Source organism: Rhagoletis zephyria, unplaced genomic scaffold, assembly GCF_001687245.7.
Source record: "Rhagoletis zephyria isolate East Lansing unplaced genomic scaffold, Rhagoletis_zephyria_1.1 Rzeph_scaffold_08641, whole genome shotgun sequence".
In the NCBI taxonomy this organism is placed as follows: domain Eukaryota; kingdom Metazoa; phylum Arthropoda; class Insecta; order Diptera; family Tephritidae; genus Rhagoletis; species Rhagoletis zephyria.
In genome coordinates this window covers 12,527-24,972 of record NW_016165721.1, presented here as the reverse complement: position 1 = coordinate 24,972, position 12,446 = coordinate 12,527, and the positions used below count along the sequence as shown (strand labels likewise).

Genomic DNA, 12,446 nt, shown 5'->3' with positions numbered 1-12,446 from the left:
TACGATTTGCGAGAAAAAAAATTTTTAATATTTTTTTTTTAGTTTTTGCAAAGCTTTAAATTTTAAAGATGGTTAATAGAGAGAGAGAGTGGATGAGTATTTATGAGTGAGTCTTTTGATTTTCTTTGTTTGTGTGTATGTATGTATGTATTCATCTTTTCTTTACAATATTTACAGATTTTCATATTTAAATTGTTTAAAAACGGCTACAGTTGTTGTTGCACCTTAAAAGTGTATTATTTTTCGTTTCCCTTTGTGAGTGAGTGACAACTGCTTGCTTTGCTAGACAATTATTTTGGCCTGACTTTGAAAAATTGAAAAGGAATGTAAAAACTGTTTAGTGTTGCTGATTTTTAAAAAAGTATTTGGTTTTGTTTTTTAAATAAACCATTAAGCAAAGAGAATATGGCACAAAGTCAAATGAGCATAAATCATACATAATTTTTGGAAATAATCAGCCAATTTTGAAATATTTTCGTTGCACTTTAAGTCATCGCATTTTTTTCATTGAGTGCCTGCAAGCGAGAGAACTTTCTTGAAATGCATTTTATGTATTTATGGTTGTGTGCCTTCGTTAAAGACTGTTGTAGCTGTATAAGATGATGTTTACTTTGTATGTACGTGTGTGTGTCAAATTTTCTGTCAGCATAGAAATGCAAATATTTTATTTATTAACTATTATCTGTAAACTTTTTGGTAATTGGGGTTTTTCAATTGTTTTAATTTTATTTTATTTTTTTTACTTTCATAGTAAAATCTGCTTAATGTGTTGGATTTGGCTTTTTCCTTATATCTTTCATTGTAAAACAAATATAATTTCACCTTTTGTTTCATTTCCTCTCAATACTTATGTATTTGTTTTTGCCTCCTCCTCGTACTGTATCGTATATAAGTAATAATTCTTAATTTAAATTTTTGAATCTTTTACTTTTTTAATTTTAATAAAATTTTAATTTACTTTCGGTTCGTACCATCCCACCACTGTCGCTCGTACGGTACGCGTTCGGCCAGAATCACATAGCTAATCGAAATTCGTGCCTCGCGTTCGTCCACATTCGGCTCTTGTTCGGACGCATCTGCTGCCGCCAGTTCGAGTACACACTTGCTGTTTTATTTAACTGCCACATCCACCTAACTTACTTTATGTGTATGTATATGTATAATTTTACTGTCTTTTATTTTCATTTCAATAATTTCATTTCTTTTGGTTTTTGTAACTTTTTGTTTTGGTATGTAATTGCAACTCTTCTTTTTTAGCAACTCTTAATGTATATATGGTATATAAGTCTGTTGTATTTTTGTTTTTTTTTTGTTTTATTTTAAACGTACTTTTCAGTGTTTACTATTTTTGTAATCAAGTTGTGGAGATCTCTATAAATACTTTTTAAGTGGTAAGGGTTTTCACTGTTATTTATTTATTTATTTATTTTTTCCTTTGCTGCAGCTACGCATTGGTTTGGTTAATTTTATTTAACGTTTTAAGTCTGATCTTAGTTTACCTTCTGTTTTTTTTATCTATTATTCGTTTCACTTCTTTGCTTTGTTGTATGTAAGTATTTGTAAGAAGTCTGTCAGTTAGTAGTGTTTTTGTTTGATTTTTTGAAATGAAATGAGCTTTCCCCTTTTTGCGAATTTCATTTTTCTGTTTGTAGGTGTATTTATGTATGTGGTGATACGAGTACTTGCATGCGATTTAGTTTGCATTACGTTTCAATATTTTCAGTTTTATTTTTTGTTAATTCAAATTGAAACTCTTCGCTGGGTTGGTAGTGTACTGCTGGGGAATTAGGCGCGTGCTTTGCGTACACCTGGAACGAGAGAAAATATGGCATGCAATTAATAGTAAAAAATTACCGGTTGCCAAAAATTTTATTCAAATAAAAATATTAATTTTTTGAAATATAAATATAGGTAGTAGGGTGATTGACACGGTTTTCCAAACCAGGTTTAACCAGGTTTTTTCAAAGCTTTTCAGCGTTTAATTTTTTAAACCGTGATTTTTCGCATACCAAGTAAATCGGAATTTTGTAATCGCATAACCCACTTTTTCCTCTAGTAAAGTGCCGGCAAACCTTTAAACATACGCGAGCCATTATTTCCTCAAGAAATATTCAAGCAATCTTAAATGCGTCTGTGTACCTTACTTGGTAAGTGGTAAGCACTCACATGCTTAGGTAGATAAAAATATTGTAAAGAAAAGGAATTAATCTTCAAATTTCCAAAATTTTAGTATTAGCATTTTCGCTCAAATTGGCTGTTGGTCTTTCTAATTCGATGGACTCCAACTCTTTCCTTGCTCCGACAAAATTTTCAATCCATGTTGAATTCAACTTCAACTCAATGAGCCTCAACAAAAAATCTTGGATTTCCAACCAATCCAATTTAAACAATAGGGCTATTCGCGATCCGGTGCAAATGGCCTAGCATCATTGCATTGCAAATTTGTATTGCAAATTATTTGCAATACACAAACAAAATACACGCATTTGCATTTGTCATGGCTTGGCAAATTTGCAATACCGAAAATCCATAGCATAAAAATGCTAAGCATTGCATTCATAAAGAAAACCAAAGCTGATGCACAAAAATTGTTTTGCAAAAGCTTTACCATGACAGTTTAATAAAGGTCGCTCACAATCCATGGCATATTTCTGCAATTGCATAAATTTGTCAGCTGTTATGCACCGAATTGCGAATAGCCCTAATGATAATTCCTTGAATTCAGAAAACCTAGATGAAAATTCTTAGATGACACACAGAGAAAAAACAAAATAAACCATAATGATTTTGCTCAAAACAAGCTCTTGTTAACTTTGAACAGATTTATTTCTGGAGATTTTTTCGTTTGAACACAATTACTTTGCGCACTTCACAGATACTTTTTCATAATTAAGAAAAACTGAAAATAAAAATTTAAAATTATATACTCCGCCTAATGAGATTTGAACCTGGATACTCTACTAAGGTCGGTGTTATGCAGACAAACTTTTGTTTGCCAAATTAAATGGCGGCTGCTTAGTTTGCTCGGAGGTGGTTATGTCGAGTTTGGCACAGGGTTGCACGTTCATTATGGTTTTCATGGCTATTGCCAACACGAAACGAGAATTTCAGATGTACATAACGCGCACAATTAATATATTTTTTATGATATCGTATAGGAAATTAACTGTGCCCTAATCTTTGAAGCTCCTACAGCATAAATTCAGTTATCTGGCTTTCGGTACCACGGCAATGTTTGTGTATAGCAACAATTGTCTAAAATTTTTGTATATGACAACACCGAATTTGCTGCAGTTTGTGAGAGTCGCCAAACTCGCTCTCTCCGAGTTTGCTGCAACAACAATTGCACGTAGTTTGCCGAACAAAATTTCTGCATAACACCGACCTAAGCCGTAACGAGTTGTAGCGAGCATTTTGCGCACTCGGTTACAGGCACAACATGTAAGTGTGCTTTCAAATGTTCGCTTTGAATCAAGCCAAATCACGCGACTGGTATATTTGTTCAAATTTGTGTTTGATATTTACAGAGTGGCGTTGTTTGGAAATTTTTTATTGGGAACGGTTTCGGCTTTGCCAAGGGGGTTTCGCGTAATTGGAACTTCGGGCTTGACAACACCAGGGTACCCAGTCAAAGGCCGCCAGTCGAGTGGAGGCTCAACTGGCAGAAGACTCCGGTCTGACTAAAGACTTAATTCCGGTGCCACGGAGAACAGAATTCCCCCGGAGTGTGATCGCGTGCTAGATGAGTCTGTTCTCGGGGAGTATCGTGGTAACTGTGGTTTAAACCCAAATGCAGGTAGAACCAGCAATGGTTAAATGAGGAGTTGCAACGCAACCGGGTGCTGAACCCATAGTACGGCAGAGGTATAGATGGGGCTCGAGTCCTACCAAGGTGGTAACTGTGTCCACCCGACACTGCCAATTGCTAAGGAAGTGCTTGCATTTCAGGGCGCTGATCAAGGCATTTGAATTGATCCGTTGTGCTATTGGGCACCGTGAAGTTAGCTCGTTTTAACGACAGGTACTCACGATTATTCTCACACACAATTTCGGCTCTGTCACTGTCGCTAGTGTCAATCTAGTTATGTATTTTCTTTCTGAAGGAAAAACGCCACAGGTCAAAATTTGAAAAAAAAGCTAGATCTGTCAAGTTTTAATATACGGAAGGCACGATTCAGTGTAGTAAAAAAGTAATCACAAAATATATATCACGGGCCCAACATGTGCCGTATGGGAGTTTGGAATGAGACTTCCTGCTGAAAATTATAATTCTGCAGTTTTAGTTAGAGGACTTAGTCCACTAGGAAACCAACACCAACAATAACGTCAGTAGGCAATTCAGCAGAAATAAGTAATCTATTGGTGAATCAATATCACGCCTTACATGTTCGCCCTAACGTTTTGTGTAGCAGAATAAATGATAACACCTGTAGGTAGGGACGTCCCGCGGAGTAATCGCAATAATGATGAAAGATTCTTGACCCTTTGCGCATTCTGACCGCAATTATCGGGAACGATGTAATAGGAATTGTTTTTTTTTTTTTTAATATTACAGTCTCAAGTACCCATATTTTAACGGTTTTTTCACAAGTCAGAGCTGAGCTCACCCCAAATTGCTTGAGCGGTTATACATAGCGTCATTGAAGAACAAGTTAGTCTGAACCAACCCTTTATAGTCAGTTCCAAAAATACAAATAATTTTTTTTTCAAGGCTGCATCGCATCCACAACTGAAGTCAAAATTAGCTTCGACTGTCGTAGTTTTAACTCTTCGTCTTTGGAGTTTTTCGTCACTAGTAAAATTGTCTAACCGACAGATTAGTTTTCGAAAAGCCTGTCTGCTCTGACAAAACTTCGAAAAAGGAGGTGTAACCAGCTAATGTTTTTTTTTGTTTTCTGCAAAACCGGTAGAAAATGATTTTTTTTTTTGGCACTTCCCCAATTAGAGGAGAAGCTAGGTGTTAAAACGCTTAGCTAGTAAGTTATGAATTGGCAGCAGTGAGTATTCATTTTAGAGCCACACCTTAGCGTCAAATACGAATACCAAAAATAAACTTCTGTGTAATGAAGTTCATGTTCCAGGCATTCGCAAGTAATTTGTACCGAACCCACAGGCATTATCTGAGCGAAAGGGTCATTAACTTGACGAAGTTATGACGGAGCGTCCCACTACGCTAGTGAAAAATAAAAACGAAGAAGTAAAATAAAAATTGAATTTTCACAGACTAGAAAAACATGAAAGCGATGCGCATAGACTGATAAAGCAAATAAATGATAACTGCTAATACTTATGTAGCATGTTTCGGTTCGTGAAAAGTCGCTGTCCTCCATTCATTATTTGCCAGTCACGCCATAGTATGTATGCATGTACGAACTTCTGCGGAAGAGCAGTCAAATGGGTGTAACGTGGGCAAAGTAAATAAAAAACAAGGACAGCGAAGAGTATGGGAAGCATTGGCTAGACAATGTTTGATTTCCTTAAATTAATATATCGACATTGGTGTCATAACACAGTCTGTGAAAACAAAAAAATCTGGCACGAATTTTGTACAGCTATTAAGACTGTTTATTCTCGTTTCATACTTCGTTTTGGGCTCGTTCACAAACCCAAAGGGGTTCTGGTAAAAGGAGTTCAATGCTCTTTATATATAAAAAAAAAAGAAACTAGTGCTTCACCTATAACAAACTAGATTTTCCCCTGTTTATAGCTTAGAGAAGTTTTGTGCAAATAAGGTCTCGAATAGCGCTTTTTAAACAGGGAAATATATGTGTAGTTTGTTTTAGATAAAGCGCTAGGTATAGGTAGGTTTACTACAATTGTAAGGTGCATTTAACCCAAGCCCACCATAACAATTTTTTGGGTGGATTTTTCTCAAGTTTTTTTGTTCAAGCAGTAACTCTAAAAGCACTGGAAACACACAACCTTCCGCTTTTCAATGAATATAAGATTATTAGAATCCGTTGAAAACTGTACAATTTGTGACCGGGGTTTTGATCAAATATCCCGATTTCCCGACATTTTGATCATAGCTTAAGATTTCGAGAGTATACTCGAAATTCTGCTAGTGCCAAAATTATTTTTTTAAGAAGTCTAAACAATTTATAACTGTATGCCTTTGGTCAGAAAGGTTGGTCAAAAGTAATTTTTCAAATAGTGGAACATAAAAAAGTGTATCGGCAGAGTAATAACAACCCAGTGAGAAAATGTAATGTCTGGGAATGCAATAAGCTACGCACGAAGAGATGCAAGAATTTCTACACAGCGAAAGAAATGTGTCGCTTTACGAAACAACAAATAGAATTGAAAAAAAAAAAAAAATATATATATATATAATAACATGTAAAAAAGTCTAAGTTCGGGTGTAGCCGAATATTAGATACCCGGCGCAATTATTAAATATAGTTTTTTCACCTTTCCGAAAACTACCGCTTCGTAGTAAGCAGGCAATGTTTTATTTTAGCCCTTTTATTTTTGTAGTATGGCATAATTGAGTAATTTGACTATGAGTACTGAGGACTTTCTGATGACAACATTGAGGGGAAAATACTCAATTTTTTCCCATGGTCTGAACAAAAATTAATAGCTTGATAAGCATTTTTGTAATTAGTGATAACGATAATATAACCACTCATATGATAATCAGCTGTCTTATTATTATGAAATTTTAAAAGCCAAAAAGGATCAAAAGTCGCATGAATTTGTTAAAACTTTCCAAAGTTGGTTTCAGGGAGATAAATACGGTAGACAAACGGGCTCGATAATTTGCATAACCAGCCTTAATTTGCTTTAACTCATGCATTTTCCTCTTTAAAATGAGAATAAGCAGCCGAACAAATGCACGAAATTTTTGGGAATTAACTCGGATCCGAGGAATTCTNCCTTGATAAGCATTTTTGTAATTAGTGATAACGATAATATAACCACTCATATGATAATCAGCTGTCTTGTAGGATATTATTATGAAATTTTAAAAGCCAAAAAGGATCAAAAGTCGCATGAATTTGTTAAAACTTTCCAAAGTTGGTTTCAGGGAGATAAATACGGTAGACAAACGGGCTCGATAATTTGCATAACCAGCCTTAATTTGCTTTAACTCATGCATTTTCCTCTTTAAAATGAGAATAAGCAGCCGAACAAATGCACGAAATTTTTGGGAATTAACTCGGATCCGAGGAATTCTCGATGACAACACTGGTAAAAACGGCCAGTTGTTGTTTTTTGTATAAGTAAGCAAACGAAGCAGTCGAATTTCGCGTACGCGGTAGAAGAGTGGTGAGAGTTGCGAGTTACAAGCCTGTAGCTGTCAGGTTCGATACTCGGTTGGAGCGATTGCGAACAATTTTTTGTTTTTATTNTTTTTGTATAAGTAAGCAAACGAAGCAGTCGAATTTCGCGTACGCGGTAGAAGAGTGGTGAGAGTTGCGAGTTACAAGCCTGTAGCTGCCAGGTTCGATACTCGGTTGGAGCGATTGCGAACAATTTTTTGTTTTTATTATTTATTTTATATTTTTTTATTTTATTTTATTTATATATTTAATTTTACTTTATTTTATTTTCATTTGCTTTATTTTATATCAAGTTCTTATTTTACTATTAGTTAATTTTAATTTTTAGAGATGAATTTTGTTAAAAATTCAACAACTAACTGAAAGTAACGTAAAAAAAATATAGAACTTATAAAAAAAAAGAATGAAAAAGAAATAAAAAAAGTATACTGGCCGTGGGACTCGAACCCACGACCTTGCGGCTGGTTTATTCGCATTACTGCCGTCTGTAAGGGTAAAATTTTAATTTGCATTTATGCTTATTAATTCAAATTAATTTTCTCCGTCTGTCTACCATATAAGTCTCAAAAAGAGGTAAATTAGGAATTAAGTCGCACAAGGGTAACACTGAGTGCATGTATAAAATGTAGTCATAGTACCTAGTTCCAGTTGCAGTGTCTTCTAATTAATTGTCAATTAGAATTCACTAATTTGACTCGGCGCCATGAGCAACGATATGATTACGCTTTGACCGCACACGAAATATGCTGTGCATTCCCTTAGGAAGGTAGATACTTACTCAAATAGATGGCAATATGTATACAAATTTATGCATGTGAAAATATGCCAATTAATCTTGACTTGTATACGGTCATTAATTATTAGCCAGTTGGGTAGAGTTTTGCCAATTTGGTTTTATGTAGTGTTAATAACTTAAGGGATATTCATTCCGCTTATATGCATAATAACTAACGCGTACATCTTCTTAGCACTCACTCACCTTTATCCTTATTTTTGCGTTGTTCCTTGGCGCTCTTATCCTTGGATTTGCCAGGTTTGCAATTCTTCTTGATGACACGTGTTGCTTCGCACGATGGATCGCTAGTCGCCTTTAATTTATCAGCGCGTGTCATTTGCCCAGTAGCACACTCAGACCAGGAACCCTTCTCATATCGGCAGGCTACGCGTGTGCAGAATTAATTGCAAAAAAAAAAATAAATGTAAGTAGAAGAAAATTGGTTATTGTATTCAGTAATGATGTACGCAAGTAACTAAAGAGTAAATTTATTAGAATAATTAAAGTCATTTACCTAAATGTATGCTGTAGCAAAGATAAATGCATTGCCATTTAACCACACACATTTCTTAAGTATTTGTGAATACATATGGTTAGGCTGAGGAGTTGTGCTATTTTAAATTTATTGGGAAATATTTATTAACTGAATTCAAATGAAATACAGCAGGAATTCTAAGCTGGCTGGCTTTCACCGTTCTCGCCGCTATAAATAACTTATAGCTGAATAAAGCGCTGAAAGCCTCAAATGCGGTGGACGCCTAAAATACTTTTGTTAAGTTAAATATACTCTAAAAGCTGCAGGCCCATGATGTCCGTCATGCTGAAATGTCAGGAGAGATTTGTCAAATTTCATGTTCGCAGGGAAGCGCTCTTAGCACATCCTTTGTCTTTGTATTAGTGTGCCTATCAGACGGGGAAATTTTGTGTACCGGGTTTTGCAAGATCTGGTTGTAGAAATTAGTAATGCCATCACTATGAAAGAATTCGCATTGCGAGTTTTTGTAGACGTTGACAATTCCACCCTCGTTAGCATATGCGACTTGGCTCCAATGCATGGTGTAGAGGGTCAACTCTGTCTAGAAGTGATTTTTAGTTCATATCGAAAAATAAGCGATAGTGAGATATCGATCATCACTATTAGTTGAAGCCAACGCAGCATTTTCGGACGGAAAAGAGCTGGATTATCTGCGGAGCTGTTTAGAGGGGATGCACAGTGCCGCCTAAGTGGGCAAAAATCGAAAAATTCGTTGTCTGCAATGTGAGCGTGTTTGGTGTTTTTGTTTAGGCTTTTTATCCACTAAAAAGAATTTAACAGAAATTTCCTAATAAAATAAATTATATGCCGCCGGGAAGCCACTAGCCAAGTAAAGTATAAATTTTATACTAAGAATTTTTATAGGATCATAGCGATGCATAAACTCTTCACGAAAACAAATGTGTAAAAATACATTATTTGAAATAATATGATGGTTTGACATTTTTTACTTCCATATAGATAGTAGAGCACTACAGGAATACAAATTTTGGAATAAAATTAAATGCAATTTCAGAAAAACAAACAAATTAATCAAAATTTCAAAAAAAAAATTTTATGGAATGAATAAAAAAGATATGTAAAAATATGTTATTTTTTTTTAAATTTATTTAATAGTACGGGTTTATAACTTTCGAAAGAGGAAATAATGGGTTTTTGGCTAATGCATAAAATAATTTTCTGATTTTTTGTCAAGTCCATCAGATCGGCACGATTCGTTTTATTGAAATCTCAAAATGAAGTGTCAGACTAAAATGTTTGACCTGTAGACAATAGAGGTTTTTTAAAGACCTGCCACCTGTTAAAAATGAAATTCAAATTTTTTAACAAGTTAAATGAACTATTAAGAGATGGGTATCAATCGAAATGTGTATGAAAAGGGCTTATTTATTAATTACATGTAGAGGGTTGCCAACTCTTTAAAAAAATCCAATTCCATTTAAATTAAATTAGGTAATTGAAATAAATAGGTAGCGCCATATGGGAGTCAGGCTAAAGAGGTTTAAAAAGGTTTTAGCTTGTTCTGCCACCTGTTTGCAAAGTCAAATTTAATTAAATACAAATAATAATTGTTTCAAACCAAAAGATTATGACATCGCATTTGTTATCTTACTACAAATATATACCTTGTCAATCAGTGATTTGTTCTGATTACATTCCTTTTAAATTACTGGACTCTTAAATTTACTCAGGAATGTTTTTATTCTTCACCTATTTCTTGCTAAATATGTCAAAATTTTTTTTTGTCTGATATCCATATCAATATACATATTTCTTATATAATATACCTTTTCCCTTAATTAATGTGAATAAGATTTTTTAAACATGTGGCAACTCTTCTACGTGTCGTTTAGAAGTAAAGCGTTTTCAAAACCATTTTAATTGATACCCCTATATTGTAATATCTAATTCATTTAACTTATTAAATAGTTTTAATAAAATATGCAACAGGTGGCAACCCGTTAAAAAAAAAATATTGCACATCTACAGGCCAAGCCTTGTAATTTAAAACCACACTTTTGAAAATAGCAGTAACTTTATGTACATATACATGCATATAAACTTTCACTACAATTTAGTTTATAACAAATATGACTTTATTTTCGCCCTCAATTAGCTTAAAGCTCTTAATACAGCAACTTGCTTGGCATAAAGGCCTACTCGATCGACAAACCCCTTCTTCATCTTATCACAGAAAATATCCCCCATAAAACACCACAAAATAGACCATTTGAGACTACTTAAATGACCAAAAGGCACATAAAACCAAAACTACTACTCGTAGCAGTGGTAATAAACAAAGTTGTTGGTTATTTGTGGTAGCCAAGTTTTGGTCTAAGGTCGTAAATTCTCATACAATGTTATGCTCGCAAACAATTTAACTACAAAATTGGATGCTTCCTCACAGTGCTGAGCTGCATATGCACGGATAAGCAGAAATGCGTGCCTATGAAATGGGGCAAATGACTGCAACTATGGAGATGTGTGAGTGTTTCTTTAAGCAATAAAGACCGAGATCTGCTGCATATACATAGCAGCGAAATTAATGGTGCATATGTGAGAGAGTGCGTGCTGCCGCTTCCTGTACAAGGCAGGAAAAGCCCAGAGGAAACGAGTTAAGGCACTATCTTCGTACATAAACATACATGAAAGAAGATACTAGTATATATGCAAATAGCTGCATATTCCGGTAAACGCAAATACAGTGGTCGAAAAAAATGATAACCACATCAAATATTGAAAAGTTTTCACTAGTTATTTTTTTGTTATTTAATTTTTGTGTTGTGTTTATAAAAATATTGTTAATTTTGTAACAAAAATCAATAAACTTTGGTAAAAATTTCGAGCATTTTAATTAGAACTCTCAACTCCTACATTCTCGAAAGCAATTTACTAAGTGAAAAATGATTTTAATTTTTTGAATTTCATGTGGAAACTGACAGAAAATAAAAAATCGTTTGCCTTTAAATTGCTGGGAAAACCGGCTGTTAGAAAGATTTTGAATACGAATTTTTTATATCATTCAATTCCAGTATAATAAAGTACAAGTGTCAAATGGCTAACAATTACCGTTGAAAATTTAGAATTTTTTTTTCGAAGGTGTTACGGTGTTCTTCCTATAAAAATCAAAAGTGTTTATTCATTATATTGAAACAAGTTACACAATTAACTATATTTTTATTAAAAAAAAAATTTTAATTAAAAAAATAAAAATGTCATGCGGCTATAATTTTTTCAATCACTGTATATATCCTTACTTGTACATGTGTGCGCTACGTGGCGGTAGTTTCGGTAATAAAATTTAAACGAAATCCTACCAATTTACATTTTACAATCTGTGTCGCCGGCCATCGTTATCAGTGACAGCAAATGGTCCAAACGATGGATGGCCAGTTGTTGGGCGAACGACCTGTCGCATAGGCTTGCGTAAATGTGGTTGATTGGCGTGCCACGCCTATGCCACAGAAGACGATAAATATATGTACATAAGTATGTGCATATGTGAGTTATAGCTCCATAAGGCTTTAAAAGTAGTTAGTTAGTCTACTGATACTTAGCGGAGCCACATACATACATATGTATGTATGTGTAGTACTTCATTGTTGGCGTTATTGTTGTGGGCACGGTCATTGTGTATTTTATGCATTGCAATTTGCCGCCCTCCCCCCATGTGGGCTGTGTGTGTATGTTCGCTTGTCTGTCTGTCAGTCTGTCTGCTCAGCCAATTGGATATCGTGTCTGTTGGTGCATATTGCCATTGCAATTGCTGCGTTGGTACTTGGCAGCTTGTCCGCTCATTTTTGCCACATGTCCACAAGCGCCATATGAATTACTGCCGCTGCTGCCTGCT

General features: G+C 34.7%; 1 protein-coding gene across 1 annotated transcript in view; it reads right to left on the bottom strand.

Moving 5' to 3' along the window:
• Nucleotides 1-374: 374 nt before the first annotated feature.
• Nucleotides 375-12,446, bottom strand: part of miple1 (midkine and pleiotrophin 1) — a 23,582-nt gene continuing 11,510 nt past the window's right edge. The window contains exons 3-4 of the mRNA XM_017631328.1: nt 8,266-8,445; nt 375-1,808 (exon numbers count right to left, since the gene is read on the bottom strand). Coding sequence (XP_017486817.1) covers nt 1,786-1,808; nt 8,266-8,445 — 203 coding nt within the window. The 3' untranslated portion in view covers nt 375-1,785. The remainder of the gene's footprint in view (nt 1,809-8,265; nt 8,446-12,446) is intronic.